This window comes from Phyllostomus hastatus, unplaced genomic scaffold (assembly GCF_019186645.2).
Source record: "Phyllostomus hastatus isolate PE091 unplaced genomic scaffold, TTU_PhHast_1.1 phas_contig_80, whole genome shotgun sequence".
Taxonomy (NCBI): Eukaryota; Metazoa; Chordata; class Mammalia; order Chiroptera; family Phyllostomidae; genus Phyllostomus; species Phyllostomus hastatus.
Genome location: NW_025333960.1, coordinates 22443843 through 22471709, shown reverse-complemented (window position 1 = coordinate 22471709; position 27867 = coordinate 22443843). Strand labels below are relative to the sequence as shown.

The 27867-nt window shown below is 35.0% G+C and overlaps 1 protein-coding gene across 3 annotated transcripts in view; it reads right to left on the bottom strand.

Moving 5' to 3' along the window:
* Nucleotides 1-378: 378 nt before the first annotated feature.
* Nucleotides 379-27867, bottom strand: part of PSMA8 (proteasome 20S subunit alpha 8) — a 38232-nt gene continuing 10743 nt past the window's right edge. The window contains exons 2-7 of one of the 3 annotated variants that reach the window (XM_045850267.1): nt 23598-23724; nt 13469-13629; nt 8511-8633; nt 3193-3312; nt 3021-3083; nt 379-471 (exon numbers count right to left, since the gene is read on the bottom strand). In XM_045850267.1, the coding sequence (XP_045706223.1) occupies nt 379-471; nt 3021-3083; nt 3193-3312; nt 8511-8633; nt 13469-13629; nt 23598-23724 (687 nt within the window). The remainder of the gene's footprint in view (nt 472-3020; nt 3084-3192; nt 3313-8510; nt 8634-13468; nt 13630-23597; nt 23725-27867) is intronic. The other 2 variants (XM_045850268.1, XM_045850269.1) reach the window with 2 other exon arrangements.

The following is a 27867-nucleotide window of genomic DNA, read 5'->3' as shown; positions in this document are numbered from 1 at the left end:
TCCCTCCCTTCCCCTCTGTAAATAAATAAATAAAATCTAAAAAAGAAAAAGAATTATAAAATAATAATAAAATGCATGTAAATAAATAAATGTAAAAAAAAAGAAATGTAACACTCTGGACAAGTTATAGAGTATCATCTCAGGCTTATGTGGAATTATGAAGCTTTCAACAATTACTAAATCTTTCCAAAGAAAATCTTTATACTAATTATGTCTGCCGTGTAATAAACTAAAGAGAGCCACAAATCTGACATCCTCAAAACAGCACATTAACTATTAATGTAATGACATAAATCAACTTATTTCCTTTAAAACTTCACTTAATAATTCCAAGAAGTACAACAAAACATTGAAAGCTCCCAGTCTTCACACTAAAAGTTAGACAGTCTTCTTTGATTTTTTCTTCTCTGCTTCTTCCTTTTCCTTTTCTATTGCAGTGACCTGTAATTCAATTTCTTTGGCACTGAACATCTGAAAAGAAAAAAAAATTGCAATTATACCAATAATTTCTCAATATTCACAATATGAAAGGAACCTATTTTATCTTATAAATATCTGTTTTCTATTTATAACTTTATGTCCTCAAATATATAATGGAATGCTCTAAAAGATTCAACAGCAACATATTTGTAACAGAACTCTATGACATTTCCACTATCAGTGTGCTAAAAAAGAAAGTTGCGTAAATGTGATTTGGAATTATATATCCTATATAAAATACAACTCTAAAACCACTTTAATGCAAGACTTACTCTATTCAACAGCAAATAACTCATCACTGAACTCCCTCTAGCCCCACCCTGTGTGATACCCAGATAGGGTTTTACTATTTCATCAGCTCACAGAATAGCCATGAAAGATAGGGAAAAGATGATTTACACTGCTTTATTTACAACTCCTTCACTACACACAAAGTAAAAAGTTTTTCTTTTATTTAAATCATTTTTATTGGTTTGGCCATTAAGTTCATTATGTTTTTTCCATACGATATCTCCGCAGTGCTTAGTTGTCTTTAACTTCATTTGAAACAATTTTGTTAGATTGTATTGTGACAGCCATCATATCAGCATGCATTTTTAAAAAAACATAAAAATTTGTGAATTTTAGTGCAGCCATGTTAATACTGAAGATGTAAAATACACATTTTTAACATATTATGCTTTATTATTTCAAGAAAGGTAAAAATGCAACTGAAACACCAAAAAAAGATTTGTGGACTGTATGGAGAAGGTGCTGTGACTAACTGAACGTGTCAAAAGTGGTTTGTGAAGTTTCTTGGTACTATTAACATTTTGGCCAAAGATTCTTTGCCATGGGACTGTCTCATGCATTGGAAGATGTTTGACAGCACCCCTGGCCTCTACACACTAGAAGCCAATAGTGGGAGATAGCTGACATACTCGAAATATTGAAATCAATCAAGTTATTGGTCAAAATGAAAAAATGTCTTTTATTTTACAGAAAAAACCATAGTGGACTTTTGGCCAATGCAATATTTTACTTAAAATAAAAAAAGGGAGCAAACTGCTCAAGGTCATACTGTTAAATGAACTGATCTGCTAGAACTTAAATCCAGATCTATCCAATTCCAAAGCGTGTACTCCATTCGCCACACAGCCTGTCCTGAAATATCATGTGGAAGGATAGTGTAGCTTCGCTGCCAGGACACATACTATCCTACCACCCATAAGTGAGAAACATGTATATAGCTGTGTGCGTGTGCATATGTCTATCTGGTGTATATACGCATGTGATAGGGCTGGAGAGGCAACTCTGGTCTCAGTGGTTCTTTGTCCCTGCAGTGTTGGCACACATGTACCCAGGCCCTTGGTAGCAGGCATGACAACCTGACATAGTTGCAATCTCTACATTCTGTGTTTGGCATCCTGATTATTTATGTGGGGCTGTGTAGGGGAAGATCACCCGGTCCCTATTTCTCTGATTTGCAGAAACTCAGCTGCTGCCCCATCCCCATATCCCTGTCCATTGGTTAACTAATGAAATATGGCAATGTGGTGTCACAACAACAACAAATCCCTCCTTCAGAACAAAAATGAAAACCCCACACTGCTCCACACTGCACTCACTTCACTATTTCCCTTTGAAACACTTCCCCGAAACAAAAGGTATATGTAAAATAACTTAACACACTTTTCATATAGTTTCCTATTCTTTGAGTGCTTTTGTATGCTCTCAACTGAAGAGAGCCGGTTGGCAAACTACACTGTAAAGTTCTACCTAATGAACTATATTGAACCATGTTTCAAGTGTTTTTTAGCCAATGAATCCTCTACCATAAAATTCAGAACAATTTATTGCATTGTTCTGAACAATTTATTTTGTAGTCCAGCAGTTTTAACCCATAATGGATAATAAAACATAAATAAATAATAGTGTTAGACTTGTCACAAAGAAATATGGTTTATCACACTAGCTGTTAAAATTTAAGTCTTAACAGTGGCTCAAGGCACTTTTAAGTGAAAAGTGGAAAAAACAGATAAAAACCAAGAATGGGTGGAGTTTTTTTGATATAATGAAAGATAATACTATGTTAGAAGCCTAGAAAGCCAACAAGTATATAAATGGCAGTTGAATGACACTAGCTGGAAGTATATCTTGTTTTCAGAAGAACTAAAAATACAGGAAGAGTAAGTGCCCTCCATATGGTGCCAGGAATGAATCTCCATAGGGAATATGCTATATGGATCCCATTAAGGACTGATTTAGTACATTTAGTACATGTACTTAAAAGAACATATTCTAAATGGGACTGGTCCATATCAGTACCTCTAGGTCTTCAGAGCACCTCTAGATCTTTACAAAGGGCTAGAGATGGGTAACTGCTTGCATTAAGCACACACAAATTAGTACTGGCCTACAAAAACAAAAGAGAAATTGCCACAGTGTCAATGGATGCTAAGGGATATTTAAGGATTATAATGAAGATTCACAGGTGTCAATATTTTAACTTTTGTCAAAATATACTACAGTGGTTTCTTCCTATTTGGTTAATGACTTACTTTCAATGGTTGATTTCTTCTTATTATAGCAAGTTCAATGTTTTTGCCACCAGACTGGACAACCTGATGTACAAAAAGTGCAACATTAGAATTCAAGAAACTCTGTGTTTTAATGAACAATTGAATGAGGGAAAAACTATGCTTTTCTGAATATGCTTTATAGATCACTTACTTCTAATAAAGCTCTTATTGCTAATTTGATAGCTTCATTGTCATTTGCTATAGCATCTTCTGTGTAATTCTTTTCTAGAAATTCTCGGACAGTTTTAGCACTTCGGCCTATTGCATTTGCCTAGAAAAATAGAAAATAACTCTTAACATCACTGTGATATAAAGGACATTATGGTTACTAAATGAAGTTTAAAGGTTTACAGTGTATTCTAGTACTTCTTACCATAATTGCTAAATAAAAATTGTAGGTTTGAAAACTCAGCTAACATTTCAGCAGCTCGTTTGGTCCTACATGAATAATCTGTAGTGATGGCATGAGTAATTTTTCAAATATACCAGTGCTTTATATTGGCCAATGCTTTCTATTGCTTTAATGGCTCCCAAGTTCTTCACAGACAGAGAAGATGGAAAGAGCTGTAGCTCCAAAAGATGTGGAGAGGAAAGAAGGTATGACTTTGCAATATGGTGCAAAAATAAGACAGACAAAAGGGAAAAAAAATCAACATGAAGAAAGCTGTTTACATGAATTGGACTGTACAACATTTTCTTAGAACTTAAAGTATACTAATTATTAATTCCTTAACTTCTTTGACTCTATAAGCGAGAAGGGCTTCTGCTGTTTCACTTTGCATTTTTCTATATTCTTCAGAATTTTTCATCAAATGAAGGAAAACAAACAAACAAACAAACAAACAGCAGCAAGCAAATTTCCCCAGCTGCATGGCTACAGGTGGTCTAAATTCCAGACTAGTGCTAGTGATGGTGATAAGGGTGATGATAGTAGTAATTTACATTAATCGAGCACTTGTGTTCCAGGTAGTATGTTACGCATTTTACATGAATTATCTCACCTAACCTAACCATTTCCAAAACAGTTAAGTAGGTAATATTATAAACCCTAATTCATGGATGAAGAAATGAAGGGCTGGAAAGGTTAAAATGAGTGTTCTTAACCTCAACACTTTGACTGACAAAGTGCTATTAATGTCCAGTCCTCTCATTCCAACTTGGAACAACTTTGAAGAGCCACCCCAGATCCAGAGCTTCACAAAAGGTTGATGAGGTCTTTACTGAGTCTAACTTTTCCCTCTGTCTAATCCTGTTCCCTTTCCTTCAACAAATGCTGATCCTAAAAGCACTTTCTAATACGAGGGGAGACCCCCAAAAAACAAAACAAAACTAGAATTATCTTCTGGACAGTGGGGTCCTTGTAGTACAGGCATCCCCTGCTTATGTGAGTGTTCCAGGAACCCATCTGTATCAGTGTACCAGCTGATGGTGGTGTGAGAGGCTGTGTACAGCTTCAGTGAATTTTTTCTGAAGACTCTTTCAACACATTTGCCCCTTTCACGGTTGATTTGCGAGCACACTTGCCCACTCAGCACTGAGTGTTCAGCAGATCCCGACTGAAAAAACGCATGCCTGTGCCCCACCCTCCCTACTCACCTGATCTTGCCCCAATCAACTTTTTCTTTTGTATTCTCCAGATGAAAAAGTCCTCAAAGGGAAATATTTTGCTGATTCGTTAGATAAAACAAAAAATGGCAGAAGCACTAAAAGGCATCAAAATTGATAAGTTCAAAAAGTGTGTTGAGCAGTGGAAAAAAGCATCTTGATAGGTATATTGCAACTAATGGAGAGTACTTTGAAGGTGATTGAAGTTTAAAATGGAAGAACGAATATGCAATTTTTATAAATAAATTCCATTTTTTGGGGTCCTCCTCATATACTTCCTAAAAATGGTGGTTAAACAGCCTTCAAAAGTCTTTTCAGTCCTGAGGTTCTATGTCTCTATGGCAGTATTTTCCAAGGAACACCAGAATGGAGAAAGGGCTCTAAACTGAAGTAATCTTGGGGGGTTACTGCTTGTAGAAGATATACAATGCTTTTTAGAAGATCCAGAACTTAATAAAACTCAGTAAATTTCTTTAAACAAACATCTCCCAAAACTTGAGAGCTTATTTACTTTTACCAACTAACATCAAAAGAATTACATTTTGGAAAACACTGTCTGAAGTATACAATATATCATTAACTTTGTTCCTGTTTTGAAGTACTACTAACAAGAGCAAAACATGATTCCAAAAGCTTTAACATTGTTAGTTTTGTAATACTAAGCTTTGGTCACCTGAAAAATACTGCTTCACTGAATTATAAAGATCTTTCAAATACTGACTCATTTGATTTCTGTAATAGCAAATAATTATGCTTATTAATTTCATGACGAATCTCATCAGAGAAGTCTTTACTAAGAAACTGTCAAGTTCATTGTGACAAATAGATGTTTTCCAAAATTTTAATTTTTGTTTGAAAGTTTGGCTATTATCACTGGCTACAAATACTATCAGTTGTTTCCTTAAAGTAAAAGGCTTGGATCATTCCTTCTTTTTTTAAAAATGTATTTACTTATTTAATTTTAGAGAGAGAGAAAAGGAAGAGATATTGATTTTGTTGTTCTACCCATTAATGCATTCACTGGTTGCCTCTTGTATATGCCCTGACCAGCGATTGTACCAGCAACCTTACCTTATTGGGAAGATACTAACTAACTGAGTTACCTTGCCAGGGTGTATCATTCATTCTTGAGAAGATATCCCGCCAAATTTCCAAGTCTGAATAACCACAGTTATTCTATCTGTTGTTCAAAATGGGCTGGTTCAGCTTGCAACTCAACCAACTGCATAACTGTTTTTCTTCAAAACTACCACTGCACCTGCAGCAGATGTGCTTTAATAAAGCACACTTCTAGTATATAACACAGAATATTAAAATGTGCATACTTAAGAATGGAGTTTTTAAATAATATTTAAAAAACTGAGATATAATTGACATATAACATATTAGTTTTGGGTATACAATATAATGGTTCAATATTTGTATACATTGTGAAATGACCACCATGATATGTCTGGTTAACATTCATCATCACACAGATTTAGATTTTCTTCTTGTGATAAGAAAAAAGATTGAGATTCAATAAAATTAATAATTTGTACTGTTTCATTAAAGACAATTATGCAAAAGTTGAATTTATTTACTACAAATGCATAATGGTAAAGAATACAATGAATACTGATATAGGTGGGTGGATCTGAAGACTACATTTTGAGATCTGCTGCTTTATACTATGGCTATGTCCTGTAAGCTTATAAGGCCAAGAAACTCCTACACAATATAGATTCCACATAACCTACCTATAAGTTTCTAACATTGTATCTTTTTACATTAAAATAATCTGGGAAAAATCCCTGTCCTAATATAGTCAAGGATTATGATTGGATGGCTCCTTGTTATTTAGTTTCAGTTCAGTGAGTGTCACTTCCTTGGAGAAATGTTCCTCTGTAGAAAATCAAAGTCAGCTCCCTCTTGTGCTCTAGGACATAGTCCAACACTTCGGTTTCATCATTACACTTACCTCTACCTAATGTCAAACTAAACAAAGAAAATTGTAAGTTGCAGAGTGATATACATAATACTGATTATATAAAATTTTAAAATATGCAAAACAGTGCCTATTATTTACGGATACTTCCATGTGCAGTGAAAGTGTAAAGTTATGCATAGAAAAGTAAACATCAAATTTAGGAAAGCAGTTTTCTGCAGCAGGTAGGAGGAGATCTAGTAGGAGGGGAATGAGATAAGGAGGATACATAGGAAGTTTCTCTAACATTCAAGCTGGCTGGTGGTTACAGGAGTGCTTTAAACATTATTTTCATTAGTCTGTAATATTTCACTTAAAAAGTGATTTGAAGCAAATATGGTAAAGTGTTAACACCTATTTAAACTTGATGAATGCATTTTTAAATTTTGTAATCTTAGGTATATGTCTGAAATGTTCCATTAAAAACAATTATTTATTTGAAAGCTAAACCTTGAAACTGTCTATGCTTCTCCCTAACTACTTTCACGACTTGTATCTATTGACGGTCTTTGCTCTTACATGTTTCCACTTTCCTACACATTATCAAAATTTCCCTCTTCACTATATCATTTTCATAAATCTATACATATTCTAAAACATTTCAGTTATTCTTACTCCTTTCTCCTTTCTTTCACACCGTAGATCCATCAAGAAAGCCTCACACCACTCCTCATTTAGCAAAATGAAACTGAAATCTAACCACTTCTCACCATTTCTAGCACTTCCACCTGCCTCAAATTACTTGAATTTTTATTATATTACCTACATCCATCCGTGCCCTCTCTCCATGAATTTTTCTCATGGTAGCCAGAAGGATCATTTTTTAAAAAGTTACTTAATGTTTTTGTTTTGCTAACACTGACATCTGTTCCTGCTCAGAGTAAAATTCATAATATGACAAAAAAGTCTGATATTTGCAGCAGGTAAATTCATAGCTTCTGATTACCAATAAGATTGTCTAGGTATCTTAAAAGAAGATGTACAGCTAACATGAGTATTCAGATCTTTATGGTAAGAATATAGTCCACTGTTTTTGCTGGTTTGGTTACTTGGTTTATAAAACTGTATGAGGACTGCTCAAATCAAATACTTTAGTTAATATAAACTTAAAAATCAAGGCAATTATTTTCCAATTAATTTATATGCTTACTAAAAATAGTAAAATAAACTCTTCCTAAACCTATTTTAAGGCTTAAGTATTTAAACTTTTAATAGAGTCAAAATCACTTAGATTCTATAATGTAGTCTTATTCTTATATATGAGAATATAAAAAAATTCACTTCTGAAAACTGCCACTTCTTTCGTTAGGTCCTAGATTCTTGTGATATTAAACAAAGTTATTAGTTGAGGACTGAAACAAGAATAATGACTTAACCAAAAAACAAACTATATCCCAGGAACTATATGGAGGTAATTGCAATGTACTGACACATAAGAATAAATTCACAGTTTGTGGTGCTTTGACTCTCCTAGAATAGAGGATGTATTAAAGATTTCAGTATGGAGTTTATAAGCTCACTTAATTCTTTGTTAAAAGCTGAAAGATTACATACTTCTTCTATTCAAAGCAAGCAACAATATGATACAGCACTAATTTGGAAGAATGAATGATGAACAAGGAACTGGATATTTCTTTTAGTTGGCCATTTGTATACACTTAGGTTTGTCACATCTTTTCAAATGTAAGGAGAAGGCCCTGTGATTAATGAGCCAAAGTATTCAATATTTCTTTATCTGCCCAAAACCATCATAATTGCTGACTAGCTAAATGGTTACATAAAGTTTCTACTACTATCAATATTTTAACAGTTTTGTCATGTCCTTGAAAGTGATAAAGCATTTACAGTGAATACATTTATTCAACTTTTAAAAATGTATTAAAAAATTCATGATTCACCTTCCAAGCATGATAAGTACCAGAGGGGTCGGTCTGATACAATCTTGGGATACCGTCATCATCAAAACCCACAATTAAGGCAGAAATACCAAAAGGTCTTCGTCCATTGCTCTGAGTATATTTCTGAAAAATAAAATGTTTTCATAATTACTTTCTGTATAGGCCATACAAAGACCATATTATTATTTATCAAGTAACAAATTCTAATAGTAAAGTATTCTTGCCAAAGTGATCTTTACTGATTCTTAGTCTATATATCATTTGGATCCTCTTCCTTGACTTTCTGGACTAACCTCAAATCCATGATGAAATTACAAAAAAAATTACTGTACATAGTCTATAAAATAAAATTCTAAGTTTACTGATATATGCTCTTAAAGTTCTTTTCTTGTTTTATACAGATTTTAGTAACATAAACAGATTACAATCTTTTTAATACAGTAGAGAACTGTATATGTCACACCATTTTGGTTGCCAGTAAAGCTGATTTTAGCGAACTATACTTTGGAATCATGCCATGGTTTACTTTGGAAGACACTACAATTATTATTACTATCAAATATTCTTACTATTATCATCAAGTATATTCTGTCTACAATATACTAAGTTATCTCTATATAAAACCCAAATAAAACATTTCTTTCAGTTCAAAAACAAGGAAATCTTTGTTTCCCTTGAAGAAAAAGTATGTTTTCCCCTCACAGAAAACAGGGCACTGGAAACCAATTGTATTTTTCAGTTCAGTGCCAGGAACTTCCTGGACTTGTGCTCCAGAGAGTGGAATTCACACTAATCCTGAGGCTGGTGCTGCTAGAAGCTGTGCAGTGGCAGTTCTGACAGAAGCTCAAGACCACATTTTTAGGCAGCTTTAGAAATTGTATGTGTATAACTTTGTGGCTCGAAATAGGTTTATACCACACTTTCTTCCTGGACTTGTCTATGTATTATATCTTTTTTATTTTTACATTTCATTATATATGTATTTTAATAAGCCACTTCAAATTATAGATGCAAATAACTGGGTTACACAAACATAAATAAACTCTTAAAAAATAAAGAGTTTATGTTTTAATTTCTATGTATCTCCTAATGTTCCTACATCATACCAAAATATGAAGAAGATGCTTTGTAAATATGCCTTAGAGGACAGACTCTTTTAGTTTATTTGCTTAATCAACCATTTTTTTAAAAAATAAAAAGTAATACATGCACATGGTTAAAGTAATTTAAAAGTACCAAAAGTGTATCTAAAAGTATATAACTTTTTTGCCCAGAACTCAGGACCCTCCCCAGTGGCAACTTCACTGTTACAGTTTTAAAATGTCTATTTTTGTAAATGTTCTCTATGCATAAACTTTATATTTCTAGAAGAAAACCTAAAAATTACAATTGGGAATCTTGTATACACAATGTTCTACACCTTATTTTTTACTGGATAGCTTTATAACCTCTGGGAAAATCAAAGCAAATTAAAAAAAAAAGCAGAAAAATATAAAAATGTTGGACTTCCCAGCTCCATAAATTAAACTTAGAGAATAGACCAATTTTTAAATGAGTATATAATTTACAACTTTAATATATAGAATATATGGTGGATAAAATTATCTCTACATGGACAAATGGTAAAATCCATGCCAGGAAGTGTTCTAAATGTTTAAAATGTATTAAATCACTTAATCCAACTCAACAGAGTAGGTATTACTGTAATGCTCACTTTATAAATAAGAAAATTGAGGCAAAATGGGCTAAGTAGTTTGCCCAAAGGATTAATGGGAAGTAGCAGAGCTGGGATTCAAATCCCAAAATTCTGGTTCCTGAGGACACATTCTTAACCACTGGAGGGCATATTATCTAAAGGGAAAATAGTTTATTTTAGGACAAATAAAAATTCACTGATAAGTGAAAAAAATAAACTTTACCACTAATTATAAAATATAATTTAAAACAACTATACAAGCACCACGTTGTGCTTATTTTCAAAATAAAATAAAAATTAAAAAAAACAATGCTGATGATCCTTCAGGGGTATAATTATGCATTGTTGGTTGCACAATAAAAATTGGTTCAATCTTTTTAGAAAGTAATTTAGCTATATATAACAAGAGTCTTAAAACCCATTATAATCTCTAATCTAGTAATTCCATACTGAAAATTAATTTAACAATATAATTCAAAAAAGAAAAATAAAAGCTATTTCAAAGATAGAGTAATGTTATCAAAGTAGCAATTTGAGAGCCATTGAGCCAGATAGAGGGAATAAGAAAATGAAAGAAACTAGAAACAACCTAAAGAATTACTGATAGCAACTAAAAACAAGAGGTTCCGGCCAAGATGGAGGCATAGGTAGAAATGCTTTACTTCTTTGCACAATGTAAAGAAGGATAATAACCAATTTAAAAACAATAAATAACCAGAGGTGACAGAAAATCAAATTGTATGGAACTCTGACAACCAAGGAGAAGAAACATTCACCCAGACTAGTAGGAGGGGAGGAGATGGGAGACGGGCAGCTGAGTGGACAGGACCCACAAAAAGCAGTGGACCATGCTGGTGAGGTGGGGCTGGCTGAATAGGAAACTAAAGACTCAAACCTGTAAAGTACTGTGGGGACTGCAACAGCAGACAAAGCTTCCAGTCTCTCAGGAGCATTCAATGGAAAGTGGGGCCAAAGTGGAGAAAGCCAGCGGCACTGTCCCCTCTATGGCCCCTTCCTCACAGACAGTGCCACAACGCAGCTAAGAGGGTTGCCCCACCATGGTGAATACTTAAGGCTGTGCCCCCTTACAACATAACAGGTGTGCCTAGACAAAAAAAATATGGCTCAAATGAAAGGACAGAGCAAAACTCCAGAAAAAGAGCTAAGTGATAAGGAGATAGCCAACCTATCTGATGCAGAGTTCAAAACACTGGTAATCAGGATGCTCACAGAACTGATTGAGCTAGGTCGCAAAGTGAAGGAAAAAGTGAGGGACTATACAAAGTGAAATAAAAGAAAATGTACAGGGAACCAACAATGAAGGGAAGGGAACTGGGACACAAATCAACAATTTGGAATAAAAGCAAGAAATAAACATCCAACTGGAACAGAATGAAGAAACAAGAATTCAAAAAAATAAGGAGAGCCTTAAGAACCTATGGGACAACTTTAAGAACTCCAACATTTGAATCATAGAGTGCCAGAAGGAGAAGGACAAGAGCAAGAAATTGAAAACTTATTTGAACAAAAAATGAAGAAAAACCTCTCCAGTCTGGCAAAGGAAATAGACTTCCAGGAAGTCCAGGAAGCCTAGAGAATCCCAAAGAAATTAGACCCAAGGAAGAACACACCCAGGCACATCATCATTAAGTTACCCAAGATTAAACATAAGAAGAGAATCTTAAAAGCAGCAAGAGAAAAGGAGATAGTTAACTACAAAGGATTTCCCATAAGACTATCAGCTGATTTCTCAAAAGAAACCTTATAGACAAGAGGGGGCTTGAAATAAGTATTCAAAGTCATGAAAGGCAAGGGTCTACATCCAAGATTAGTCTATCCAGCAAAGCTATCATTTAGAATGGAAGGGCAGATAAAGTGCTTCCTAGATAAAGTAACGGAGTTTATCATTATTAAGCCCTTATTTTTTAAAAAAGATTTTATTTATTTATTTTTAGAGAGAGGAGGGGAGGGAGAAAGAGAGAGAAACATTAATGTGTGATTGCCTCTCATGCACCCTCTACTGGGGACTTGGCCTGCCACCCAAGCATGCGCACTGACTGGGATTTGAACCTACAACTCTTCGGTTTGCAGGCCAGTGTTCAATCCACCCAGCCACAATAGCCAGGAGACCTAGCCCTTATTATATGAAATGTTAAAGGGACTTATCTAAGAAATATTAGAAGATCAAACTCTATGAACAGTAAAATGACAACAAACTCAAACTATCAACTGAACCTAAAAAACAAAAACAAAAACTAAGCAAACAACTAGAACAGGAATAGAACTAGAGAAATGGAGATTATGTGGAGAGTTTTCAGTGGGGGGGGGGAGGGGCAGAATGCGGGGGAAGGTACAGGGAATAAGTAGCATAATTGGTAGGCATAAAATAGATGGGGCGGAGAGTTAAGAATAGTATAGAAAATAGAGAAGCTAGAGAACTTATATGTACCACCCATGGACATGAACTAAGGGGGGATAATGCTGGAGTGTGTGTGTGGGGGTACAGGGTGGAGGAAGGATAAAGGGGAGACAAAATTGGGACGACTGTAATAGCATAATCAAACTATACTTAAAAAAAGAATTACTGATAGCAACTAAAAACAATATTATAGGCATACATCTGAGATATTGCAAGTTGGGTTCCAGAGCACCACAATAAAGAGAATTTATCACAATAAAGCAAGTCATAATCTTTTTGCTTAAGAGTCTTATTTTCAATTTGTAATAAATGCAACATCCATGAAGTGCAATAATGTGAAGCACAATAGGAGGAGGCCTGTCTATATTTAGTTATATAAGGACTATATTGGCACATATAAAAAGTACATAACACAATAAGTGAAAAAACACTTGTATATATCATGACTATACTTATGTTAATGTACTTACTCAGGAATTCAGAAGTCATACCTGAACCTGATTAGTTGTGTTTAGGTTTGTTGGTGAAAGAATCATAGGTACTGCTTTGGTAAACTCTAAAAAATGGTTCTCATTACTTTATCTCCAGAAGTGAAGAAATACCCTTAAAATATTTGATTTCTTGCTCTTTGAAATTTTAATATAATTCTCAGAACTGATACTGATTGGGATGCCTAGTGATCAAGTCAATTCATTCCACTGGAGTAAGAGTGTGAATAGGAAATTTGAGAAAGAATAAGGAATCTGGTAGATTTAACAGACTAAATGAAGTATTTTCATGACTAGACCCATAATGATAAAGGAGGAAATTTAAAGCAATTTGTTGCTATATTTATTGGCTTACCTGTTTTAAGGTTGCTATGAAGCGAGTTATATATTCTACAGTGACTGGGTCCTCAACTGTAAGCTTATGGCTCTGACACTCCACGCGGGCTCTGTTTATCACTACTCTAGCATCAGCAGTCAGTCCTATAGAAGTAGTTGATACATTAAAAAAAAGAATGACTTCTTTCATTGTCACAAGCAGTTTAGCTACCATAAAACCTTTCTTATGATGTCCTTTGTTTTTTTAATGTGCATCCATTATAAAGACTTTGTAAAATTCACTCATTTGACATTCTATTTCCTTCAGGCCTTAATTTGATGCATTCTGATTTACTTTTTAAAGAAAATGGTTTTGAAGAACAATGGTTAAACCCTAATGTTAAGTAAACTATTTCCCAAAGATTAAAATGGTTTCATTCACAATAGCTAGGCTGGTTATTTGGGTTTATTAAGTATTTTTTAAAAAATCTCTGTAGTCATATTTTTAAAAACTTTTTTTGGGGAAGACAGCAATGGAAGATAGTTCAAAGGTGGATGGTTTATCTTGGTTCCCAAACCAATATACTTATTACCTAAACCACAGAGTAAGCTGCATTTATTATTATGAAAACAATGAATATTACACTTCATTATCAAACACATATTCATTGAATTCAAACTTCATTCAATATAACTGTGAAATATCTCTTCTTAGCTTTTTGTCTAAGATTAAGGATTTGAAAATCAAAAATGTTACAAAAGAAAAAAGAAAACACCTTGCTTTACTTTTGTCATGCCAAAAACATCATGTAATTAATTCCTAACACTTCTGTAAGGAAATCAAATGTTTCAGTTAAAGAAATAATGAAGTGAGCAAAAAGTTAAACAGGTGCAATGGATGCAAACATTTCTATTATATTAAAGACTTCTTTGCCATTTGACCTTTCCAAGGCCATTTTGTTTCCTTCCCCAGGCTGTTAAAATCACTTTTCCCAAAAAGTCATTCCCAAAGTCTTTGAAACATTCATTTCTTACATAACCATCAGTATTTTGCAGTTACAAACTCTTGTTCTCCTACCATATCATTTCAAATCTTGTTTCTAGAAATCTGAAAGAATTGCTAGTCTCTGAAGATGGTTAATAGCAGTCAACAATGAAGAAGCTGTCAGAATATGCCACTATTAAGAATCACAATCACCCCTGGCTGGCGTAGCTCAGTGGATTGAGTGCAGGCTGCAAACCAAAGTGTCGCAGGTTTGATTCCCAGCCAGGGCACATGACTGGGTTGCAGGCCACAGCCCCCAGCAACCGCACACTGATGTTTCTCTCTCTCTCTTTCTCCCACCCTTCCCTCTCTAAAAATAAATAAATAAATAAAATCTTAAAAAAGAAAAGAATCACAATCAGATAGTTAAGGGGAGAGAAACTGATTCTCTTCTTTTTGCACATGTTATCTGAGATAAAGAAGTGGAATGAGATTGATTTAGTTTATCCTATAAATTAAAAGCTTCACTCATTTAGAAAATATGATCAGAAAGGAGATTTCTAAGTATTTTCCATTTATAATGTAAATATGATATAAAAGTAGAGAAACATAAATATATCAGACTTAGAAAGTAGTTCTATAATTGATTCAGAGGAAAAAATTTCTTTCATTAGGAAAAAAATTAGTGATAAATTTGCCAAACCATATGAATAACATGTGTGTGTGTGTCTGCTTTTAACATAGTAAGTGGCAATTATGCTAATCAATACTAAATGGCTAGGAAAAAGAGAACAAATTCTATTTAAAAATAGCAATGAATATTGTAATTTCACTTTGTTTATAAATAAGCAAATACAGAAGAAATGAGTCCTCAGTCTAGTGCTCTTAAATTTATACCACAGCTTTATCTGAAGATATCACAATGTAAAATTTCTATTATTAAATGGAATTCCACCTGCTACATGAAATAATTTCTTTTCAGATTCTTTGATTTTTTTTTCTCCTAAGGGCTGTTTTCTGAACATCAAAAGCACAATATAACAATACCAGCAAAAGAATGTATTTTTTTTTCAAAGTGGAACTTTATGTCTTTCTGATATGTGCTCATTCTAAACTATTCCAACAGAAGGAATAAGAGGTAACATATAATTTCACAATGTATAAATAGAATTGTATCATACACATTTTTTGTAGCCTACTATTTTAAATATATATTATGGATACTTTCTCATGCCAATACATCCTTCTTTTTAAATTGCCACTAAATAATAACAATAATAACAATGATGTAGTAGTAGTGGTAATAGTAATATTTGTTAAACACTCACATATGCCTGACATTGTTCTAAATACTTCTTATGTATTAACTCAATCCTTGTAACAAGTAGACATTATCAGATGACTAAACTGGTACAAGGAACAGTTATATACTGTAGGGAACTGCTTCACATGGTGTGGAAATGTAGCTCAGCCTCCATGTGGAAAACCAGTGTGGAGCAAGTGGCACGCAGGATCATGCCCATGGAGAGGTTTTCCCACGGGGAACCAGGCCTGCATTGTACCCTGACTGCTATGAGACTTGCTTTTGCTAAAACTCCCTCACCCTGAATTGAGGCAGCAAGTGCTTACTGCAACTTCCTAAAATCTGAGCTAAACCTCCCAAGTATGGAGTATGACCGGTTCAACTACTTTTCCCCTTGGTCTGCAACATCCTTCTCTTTGAAGTAATTAGCAACATTCTTCCCTTAGTTATCTGTAAAAGTTAATCACTTATAGCAAACCTGTGCATAGTAAATGAGGACTACCCTCCATGTAATGTACCCAGAAAAACAAGAAAAGCCTGTCCAGGCAGGGGCTGGGGCCCTCCTTCCCTCTCCAGAGAGTGGCCATGCCATCCCTTTTTCTTCACAGGACTTCTGTTGTCTGTGTGTATTTGTTCACTAGCAGCCACAACATACACGGATCCTGCTGGCCAGGATCCGCATCAATATACCTTGCCCACAGTCACAGGAGTAGTGGACAATGGAGTCTGGTGTAGAATTCAGTTGGTATGATTCTCAAACCTGTATTTTTAAGCAATTGCTTAGATATAGCATGATTTATTACACCAATTCTCCAATAATATACATGTAGGTATTTTCTAATTTCAAAAATCAATTGACAAGTGAGGAAAATATTAGTGAATGATTATTTTACTCTCCAAAAAAGTTATATACACATTAAAATTATTTTTACATTAAGGTTAGAAAGATATGTTTACCAAAATTATCATTCATCCCATCATTTATATTAAGATGGTTTCTTTAACAAAATCGACAAGCCTTTAAGGAGACTCATTAAGAAAAAAGAGAGAACCAAAATAAACACAATCAGAAATGAAAGAGGAGAGATTACAAGTGACACCACAGAAATACAAAGGATTGTAAGAAATTACTACAAAGAACTATATGCTAAGAAATTTGAAAACCTAGGTGAAATGGACAAATTTCTAGAAAAATATAATTTCCAAAACTGAATGAAGAAGCAGAAAGCCTGAACAGACCAGTAACAGCTGATGACATTGAAGCAGTAATCAAAAAACTCCCAACACACAAAAGCCCTGGACCAGATGGTTTCACAGAAGAATTCTACAAAGCATTTAAGGAAGAGCTAACCCCTATCCTTCACAGACTATTCCAAAGAATCCAGAAAGATGGAAGACTCCCAAACTCTTTTTATGAAGCCAGCATCATCCTAATCCCAAAACCAGATAAAGACACGACAAAGAAAGAAAACTTCAGGCCAATATCGCTGATGAACATAGATGCTAAAATCCTCAACAAAATATTGGCAAACTACATCCAGCAAAATGTTAAAAAGATCATACACCTTAGTGGGATTCATCCTAGGGATGCAAGGATGGTACAATATTCACAAATCAGTAAATGTAATACATCGCATAAACAGAACGAAAGACAAAAGTCACATGATCATATCAATAGATGGGGGAAAAACATATGATAAGGTACAGCACCCATTTATGATAAAAACACTCAGCAAAGTATGAACATGTAGAGGGAGTATTCCTCAACACAATAAAGGCCATATACAAGAAACCTACAGCCAACATTGTAATCAATGGGTAAAAACTTAAAGCTTTCCCACTAAGATCAGGAACAAGACAAGGATGTCTGCTTTTACCACTCCTATATGACATAGTATTGGAAGTCCTAGCTACAGCAATCAGACAAGAAACAGAAATAAAAAGCATCCAAATTGGAAAGGAGGAAACAAAACTGTCATTGTTTGCAGATGACATGATAGTGTACACAGAAAATCCTATAGACTCCACCAAAACAGTACTCAACCTAATAAGTGAATTTGGCAAAACAGAGGGATACAAAGTCAGTATTCAGAAATCAAAGGCATTTTTGTACAAGAAAAATGAAATATCAGAAACAGAAATCAGGAAAAAAAAATCCCATTTGATATAGCAACAAGAAAAATAAAGTACCTAGGAATAAACCTAACCAAGGATGTAGAAGACCTGTACTCAGAAAACTACACAACACTGAAGAAAGAAATTACAGAAAACACAAACACATGGAAGCATATTCCATGTTCATGGATTGGAAGAATTAATATCATCAAAATGTCCATAATACCCAAAGCAATTTACAGATTCAATGCAATCCCTATTAAAGTACTAGTGACATATTTCACAGATATAGAACAAAATTTCAGAAATTTATAAGGAACCATAAATGATCCTGAATAGCTGCAGCAATTTTGAGAAGGAGAACAAAGTAGGAGAGATCACAATACCTTATATCAAACTGTATTACAAGGCCACTGTAATCAAAATAGTATGGTACTGGTACAAGAACAGACACATAGAACAAGTGGAACAGAACAGAGAGTCCAGAAATAAACCCAAATCTCTATGGTCAATTAATATTTGACAAAGGGGGAAGATACATAAAATGGAGTAAAAAGTCTCTTCAACAAATGGTTTTGGGAGATCTGGACAACTACATGCAAAAAAATAAAACCTGATCACCAACTTCCACCATACACAACAATAAATTCAAGGTGGATATAAGACTTAAATATAAGTCATGACACCATAAAAGTCCTAGAGGAAAACATAGGCAGGAAAGTCTCAGACATTCCATGCAGCAATATTTTCACTGATATATCCCTTAGAGCAAGGGACATAAAAGAAAGAATAAACAAATGGGACCTTATCAAATTAAAAAGCTTCTGCATGGCTAAAGCAAGCAGTATTAAAATGAAAAGAGAACCAACTATATGGGAAAACATATTTGCCAATGATACCTCAGACAAGGGTTAATCTCCAAAATATATAAAGAACTAACACAACTCCACTCCAGGAAGGCAAACAACCCAATAAAAAAAATGGGCAAAAGACTTGAACAGACCCTTTTCCACAAAGGACATACAGAGGGCCCAGAGACAATATGAAAAGATGCTCAGCTTCACTAGCTGTCAGAGAGATGCAAATTAAAACCACAATGAGATACCACTTTACACAGGTGAGAATGGCCAACATACACAAATCAACAAGCAAGTGTTGGAGAGGATGTGAAGAAAAGGGAACGCTAGTGCACTGTTAGTGGGAATGGAGACTGGTGCAGCCACTGTGGAAAACACTATGGAATTTCCTCAGAAAACTAAAAATGGATCTTCCTTTTGACCTGGCAATTCCATGGTTGCTGGGATTATATCCCAAGAACCCTGAAACACCAATACAAAAGAACCTTTGCTCCCCAATGTCCATAGCAGAACAATTTATAATAGCTAAGTGCTGGAAGCAACCTAGGTGTCCATCAGTAAATGAATGGATCAAAAAACTATGGTACATTTACACAATGGAATTCTATGCAGCAGAAAGAAAGAAGGAGCTCCTACCCTTTGAAACAGCATGGATGGAACTGGAGAGAATTATGCTAAATAAGCCAGGTGGTGAGGAACAAATACCACATGATCTCACCTTTAAGAGGAACCTGGTTGACAAAACAAACAAGCAGGCAAAATATAACCAGAGACATGGAAATTAAGAACAATCTGACAGTAACCAGAGGGGAGGTGGGAGGGGACAATGGGGGGAAAGGTTTTCAGGAACAACTATAAAGGACACATGGACAAAACCAAAGGCAGGGTGGAAGCAGAGGAGGGAGGTGGGATGGCTGTGGTGGGGGATAAATGCAGACAACTGTAATTGAACAATAAAATAATTTTTTAAAAAGATGGTTTCTTTAAAAATATTTTCCTTTTATTGTAGTAAATATATATAAAATTTACCATTTTAACCATGCTTAAGGGTACAGGTCAGTAGAATCAAGTACAGTTACACTGTTGGGCATTTATCACCATCCATTTCTAGGACTTTATCTTCCCAAACTGAAACTCTGTGTTCTATATTCTGTATCTATGAATCTGACTCTAGGTATTTCATATACTGTAATTGTAATCATATAGTAATTGTCCCACTGTGAGTGTTCATTTCACTTAGTATAATGTCTTAAAAGTGGACATCCTTGACTTAGTCCTAATCTTAGAGTAAAGCTTTCAGTGTTTCATCATGGTATATGATATTCACTGCAGATTTTTCCAATGTGGACTTAATTATGTTGAGGTAATTTTCTTCTACTTCTAATTTTTTGAGTGTTTCTATTAAGAAAGGTGCTGAATTTTGTCAAACTTGTTTCTCTCCATCAGTTGAGATGATCGTGTAGCTTTCTCTGTTGTTCTGTTAATGTGGTATATTACATTGATTGATTTTCATATGTTGAATAATTGTTGCACTCCAGGAATAAATGCCTGTTAGTCCCTTTAATCCCTGTTAGTCTGTTTATTAATCCCTTTAATAGTTGCTAAACTTTGGTTTGCTATTTTGTTGAGGATATTTACATCAATATTTACAAAGGATATTAGGCTACAGTTTTTTCTTGTAGTGTCTTTGTCTAGCTTTGGCATCAGGATAATGCTGACCTCACACAATGAGTTTGGAAGTGTCCTTTGATTTTTTGCAAGCATTTGAGAAGGACTGGTATTAATTATTCAAATGTTTGGTAGAATTCACCAGTGAAAACATCTGATTCTGGACTTTTCTTATTGAGAGGTTTTTGATTACTGATTTACTCCTTACTTACTAAACATCTGTTGAGATTTTCTATTTCTTCTTGATGAACTTGAAGTAATTTGTATGTTTCAAGGAAATTGTCCATTTCTGCTAAGTTATCTCATTTATTAGCATGTGATTGTTCACAGTGCTCTTATAATCCTTTTTATTTCTGTGAAATCATTAGTAGCATCTTCTTTTTCATTTCTGATTTTAGTTTAGTTTTTTATTCTTAGTCCATTTGACTAAAGGTTTGTCAGTTTTGTTAATCTTTTCAAAGAATCAACTCTTGGATTTGCTGCTTTTTCTATTGTTTTTCTATTTTGTATTTTATATATCATTGCTCCAATCTTTACTATCTCCATCCTTCTGCTAGTTTTAGGTTGTTTGTTCTCTTTTTCTATTTCTTAAGATATATACAATGGAGTATTATGCAGAAAGAAGGAACTCCTACCCTTTGTGACAGCATGGATGAAACTAGAGAGCATAGTGCTAAGTGAAATGAGCCAAACAGCTAAACACAAATACCATATGATCTTACCTATAACAGGAACCTAATGAACAAAAGAAATGAGCAAAATAGAACCAGTGGCATGAAAACAAGGAACAAATTGATAGGGACCAGAGGGAAAGGGAGAGGGGAATAAGGAAGGAAAGAATGGGAAGGGTTTAGTTAACAAACAAGTATAAATGACCCATGGACATGGACAACAGCGTAGGGATTGACTGTGGGAGTAGGGAGGGGGGAGTGGGCAGGGCAGGGGAGAACAACAAGGGAAAATTGGGACAACTGTAATAGAACAACAATTTAAAAAAGATGTAAAATTAGGTTGTTGAAGTCTTCTTTTTTAATGTAAGCATTTATAGCGATAAAATTGCCTTTTAACACTGCTTTTGCTGTATCCCATATGTTGTGTATGTTATCATTTTCATTTATCTCAAGAAATGTTCTCATTTCTCTTGTAATTTTTTTCTTTGATCCATGGGTTTTTAAGTATTGTTTAATTTCCATGTATCTGTGGATAGTTTTCCTTCTGTTGTTCATTTCCAGTTTTATTCCTTTTGGACAGAAATGGTACTTTTTATGATTTCAATTGTTTTTTCTTTTTGTCTTCTCATAATGCCAGGTTTATTAAGGGGACATTTCCCCAATAAGCCTATAGAATCATATGCAGGTCACACACGGAGAAGGGGAGCTTACGCGATGGAAGGAAACAAAGCAAGCATCCAGGTGAAGTCTGGATCTCTGATGGAGTCCGCGGATGAAGAGGCAAGTGTGGGTCTCAAGTCAGGAGCCCATGGGTCAGTGGCATCACGGGTGTGGTGGAATGGAAGTCCCACAGGGCTCCCAGTGTCATCCTAGGTACAGACAAGTCTGAGCATTGGGTGGCGGGAGCTCTGAGTTCTTATTCAATCTTTTCAACTTTAAGACTTGTTTTATGTCAAGAAAACTTTTTTAAAACAGAAAGGTTGTTTTTTGCTAAATAAGGTTTTTAAATTTCAATATAAAATTATGACTTGAAACAAACAAAAAGAATTTTTTAAAAAATCATGCTCTTCCCCCTGGGACATGCCTGTGTCCTTCTCTTGCCCCTTTTCTTCCCTCTCAGGTGCCCATCTCCTAAACCCTAAAGAACCCAGGAGACTTGCAACCAAGGGAACAATAGGCAGCAGCAGCTCATCTAGGCTAAGGCCCTGGAGCTGTCTCCAAGGCCCCCTTTTGTCTGACTTCTCAGTGAGCCAGAGCAGCCCTATCTTGGCTCTCTCCTGTAGCTACTTCTATTCTAAGTCTTTCCTTGTTTCACTGTCCTCAGCTTTAACAAACATATTCTCAAAAAAAAGAGAGAGAGAGAGAGAGAAAAATCCCCAACATGAAACATGTCTTATTTTCTATACAGATGCAAATAAGCACATGAAAATATGTTCAACATCATTAGCCATGAGGCAAATGCAAATTAATCCCCCAATTAGATATCACTACACACCTATATAAATGTCTAAAATAAAAAACAGTAACAACACCAAATGCTGCTGAGGATGCAGAGAAAAATGAATCACTCATACACTGCTAGGGGAATGTAAAATAGTATGGACACTCTGGAAAACAATATGGCAGTTTTTTACATAATAAAGCATGTATTATCATATGACCCAGCAATTTTACTCTTGAGCATTTATCCCAGAACAATGAAACCTGTGTTCAGATTTTTTACACAGAAAACCTGTACATAAAAGTCTATTCCAACTTTATTTGTAGTAGGCAAAAGCTGGAAACATGCATTTTTCCTTTATTTCATTGTAAAGTGTGGTACATTCATACTATGGCACACTATTCAGCAATAAACAGTAACAGACTATTGATATACGCAACAACTTGGATAAATTGCAATGGAATTATGCTAATGAAAAAGGCAATATTAAAAGGTTATATACCATTTGATCTATTCACATAGCATCCTCAAAAATGACAAAATTATAGAGATGGAAAAGAGATTACTGGTTGCCAGAGGTTAAAGATATAGAAGAGAAATAGCATGGGTAGCCTCGTGGTAACGGAAGAGTTGTGTATCTTGATTGTGGTGATGGCTCCATGAATCTAATAAAACTATACACACATGCAAATGTGTGCATATAAAACTGGTGAAATCTCAAAAAAAAATCTGTGGCTTGTGACAATGTCAATTTACTGGTGTTTAAAGAAGTTACCAATGGAGTAAACTGGGTAAAAGATGAAGAAACCAACTTTATGGGTTTTTTTTGTAATTTCTTGGTCTTAATTTATTTCAAAATTAAAAATTAAAAAGGAAACAGCTACCTAAAATTACAATTAAGATAATAAAATGGGTACCTTCTGATGTTTATGTCTTTCAGAAATCCTGGTTTACAGAGTTATGATTTTCCAGAAAAAACAGGGTATAATATATTGTTTGTGTTTAATAAGAAATGGAGTGTAACTCCACATGTTGTATAAATATAGCACCACAACAACTGTAGTGGGTCCAGATGTGTTACCCTACCACACTAAGACACTCTCCATCATTATTGTAGGTCCCTAAGTACCTGCAAAAGCCATGCAGACGTGGTCGTCGAGAGCACAAATCTTCCTCACAGTTCTTTCATCTTGAAGCTTGGCAACAGATTTTTTTTCCACCCCAAGTACAACTATATTGGTACCACGAATTCCAACCTGAAAAGTTCATTTTAAAAAATAAAATTAGTTGTCAGTTTCAACATTAAATCAATTATTATAAAACATGATTTATAGGAAGACGCTTTTTTTTAAACATTTAATAAAAGTGAAAAAGTAGACTTCTAAAAACACTCAAAGACGACATAGGTAGAAACTGGACAGATAATACCACAAAAGCTGAAACTATGAATGCAGAACAATTTTAACCAAAATGACAGATGATGGAAATCCATGTGGATTCCTTATAGACAAGGGCAGTACCAGTACTGGTGGTAGTTGAAATAGTATTGAAGGTTAAGTAGATATATTCTGAAAGCTCTCCCCTGTATCTCTTAATTTAAAGGGACAGGGATTGGAGGTTATAAGCAGCCAAGAGAAAGACTAAATGCCCTCATCCTAGATCACTGATAAACAAAACCTCAATTCAAACAAGAATATAACAAGAATTGCTACTGCCCCTCTTTCCACACCTTCTCTTGGGAAGGAAGTGGAAAAAAGTCTAAAGAATAATGTACAATGGTAATAGTTCTCAAACAGGGGCTTCTGGGGAAATATGGTCATATTCTCAGAGGTTCAAGAAAAATCTGAGAGAATTTTTAAAAATATATTTTACTGATTATGGTATTATAGGTGTGGCATTTCTTTCTCCCCTTTATCTCTCTTGTTCTGCACCCCCCTCCCTCCAGCATTCCCCCACTTTAGTTCATGTCCATGAGTCATACATGTAAGTTCTTTGGCTTCTCCATTTCCCATACTATTCTTAACTTCCCTCTATCTATTTTACACCTACCATTTATGCTTCTTATTCCCTGTATCTTTCCCCCCACTTTCCCCCTCCCCCTCCCCACTGATACCCCTCTATGTATCTCAATTTCTGTGATTCTGTTCCTGTTCTAGTTGTTTGCTTAGTTCATTTCTATTTTTTTTAGATTCAGTTGTTGATAGTTGTGAGTTTGTTGTCATTTTACTGTTCATTTTTTAAATCTCTTTTTTAGACAAGTCCCTTTAACATTTCATATAATAAAGGCTTGGTGATGATTAACTCCTTCAACTTGACGTTATCTGGGAAGCACTTTATCCATCCTTCCATTCTAAATGATAGCTTTGCTGGATAGAGTAACTTTCTATGTAGGTTCTTGCCTTTCATGACTTTGAGGACTTCTTTCCATCCCCTTCAAACCTGCAAGGTTTCTTTTAAGAAATGAGCTGCTAATCTCAAGGGAGCTCCTTTGTAGGTAACTGTCTTCTTTTCTCTTGCTGCTTTTAAGATTCTCTCCTTATCTTTAATCTTGAGTAATGTAATTATGATATAGCATGATGTGTGCTTCCTTGGGTCCAACTTTTTTTTGGACCCGAGGAGCTTCCTGGACTTCCTGGAAGTCTATTTTCTTTGCCAGATTAGGGAATTTCTCCTTCATTATGTTTTCAATTTCTTGGTCTTCCTCTTCTCCTTTGGGCACCCTTATTATTTGGATGTTGGAACATTTAAAGTTGTCCCAAAGGTTCCTAAGCCTCTCCTCATTTTTTTGAATTCTTGTTTCTTCATTCTGTTCTGGTTGGATGTTTATTTCTTCCTTCTGGTCTAAACTATTCATTTGCATCCTGGCTTCCTTCCTTTCACTGTTAGTTCTCTGTACATTTTCCTTTATTTCACTTTTCATAGCCTTCACTTTTTCCTCTATTTTGCGATCAAGCTCAATCAGTTCTGCGAGCATCCTGATTACCAGTGTTTTGAACTATGCATCTGATAGGTTGGCTATCTCTTCATCGCTTAGTTGTATTTTTTTTTTTTTTGGAGCTTTGATCTGTTCTTTCATTCGGGCCATATTTTTTTGTTTGGTGTGCCTGTTACATTGTAAGGGGTGGAACCTTAGGTGTTCACCAGGACGGGGCAACCCAGAGCACTGGTGTTGTCTGTGGGGAAGGGGTTCAAGAAGAAACAATGCTGCTTGCTCAGCTCTTGGCTGGCTTTTAGTCACTTCTGCTGCTACCCACAAACAAATTGGGCCCTTCTGATGCTGATTCCCAAGTGGGTGGTTTTGTGTATGTTCTAGGATCTCGTGGGTCTCTCCAACAAACTCTCCTGTGAGCCTGAGAGTTTCTCCTGCTACCTCATCCCCCACAGGTTTTTTCAGTCACAGGTTTTGAGGCTTTATTTCCCCAAGCTGGAACCCTGAGTTGCATGGTCTGTTGCATTCCTCCTGATTTATCCGCATGCAAATGTAGGACCACCTGCTCTGCCAGCCACCACCTTGCCTGGAGTCCTCTGTACTCCGGCTGCCTGTCTCTGTCCCTCCTACTGGTTTGGATGAATATTTCTTCTTTAACTTCTTGGTTGTCAAACTTCTATACAGTTTGATTTTATGGCAGTTCTGGTTATTTTTTGTGTTTAACTTTGTTGTTGTCCTTTTTTTGGTTGTGTGAAAAGGCAAAGTGTATCTGCCTATGCCCCCATCTTGGCTGGAAGTCCTCTATGAGAATTTTAATTCAGATTACAATGGCAATCTAATATTTTGATATTGTTATTTGTGTTTGTGATTGTTTTACGGTCAACTGTGATTATGTTGTGCTGTTTTATGCAAAATAACTAGGAAAAGAAGTATATTCTAAATTAGTATTCTTGCAGTAAAAATTCAGAACATATTAAACATAGAACTATACATGAGATTACATCTTTCAATTAAATAAAAATTAGGCAATTTATCAAAGCTTTTGCTCCTTCACTGCATTCAGTCAGTTTATCCAAGAGGCCTTCCCTGACCACCATCCTAACAGACATGTTGAAGTTGATGCTCTATAGGGAACATGCCTTCTTATCAAGTCATGGGGCATTATAACAATTTCATATATATTAGGACTCAAAGAAAATCTCAATATATTCCCTAAATTGAAATATTTCAACTTAAATTCACTGATCACAAAACAATACAATAATTTTTATAACTCTCACCTAAACAATTTCAACTTTATAAAATTAAAACTGCCAACAGGTTGGGTCACAAGGTTGGGTACCACTTCAAGGAGGCACTGCCATACCCCGGGAGTTGTATACAGGGCTAACTTTTGGAGGGTTGAGTTACGGGCAGCCCATCTCATCCCAGAGATGGCAGGAAAGGGAGGAAGGAGAGAGGAAGGGAAGGAAAAAGTAGGAAGAGAGGTATAGATTTACATGACTGACTGGCCTCAGTGGGAGGTGCAAAAGGCAAGTTAAACATGATGGCAGTGAAAGCACACGGGGCCTGACAACCCCCACCTCAAGCCCTGTACCCATTGCCTGCTATCCCCATGGGCTACCCCTCTTCCTCTTCATCTGCCCCACCCCATTACCTACATAGCTGACCCAAATCCAAAGCATTTTATACACAGTGCCTGACACAAATAACACCACTTTTTATCAAAATCTTTTATTACAAAATCATAAGCATATAATTCTCTAACCTAATATCACATTCAAGCACACCAAATGACATTTAGGTGAAATGTTCAACTATAAATTATTACACCTATATTATTACTGTACCAACCATACTCAAGCAGGCGTTACTTCTGCCAGACCCTGCATATCATCTTTTTTCTTTTTAAAGAAAATGAAACAAAACAAACCTGCTAACACATACAATCTAGAAAATTATAGCCATAAGTTAAATAAATTTGAAAACCTGACTGAAAGGATAACAGACTAGAACAATTTAAAACAGCCCATATGCACTTAAGAAAAATAAGAAAAACTCAGTCTTACTAACAAATATGGGACAATTTCAGAAAAGAACTATCCCACAAAAACAAGTGTCAGTCCTAGAAGGTTTATGAATGAATTGTTTCTAATCTTCTGTTATGGGTAATTTCCATGCTATTTACATAATTCTATGGTACAGATAAAAATGGAAATGTTCCTGTTTTTAGGAAAGCTATGTAACAATGTTAAAAGCTGGGAAACATAACATTTTCTAAATAAATAGAACTACCAATGTTTTTTACTTAGGAAGGCTGATGCTAAAAATGCAAAGCAAAATATTTATGGGTAGAATCCAGAGTTACAGAAAAATAATAATATACTACAAACAAGTATGGTTTATTCTAGGAATTTTAGGAACATCAATAAAAGTACATATTATAATATAAATGTTACACTGGGTAATG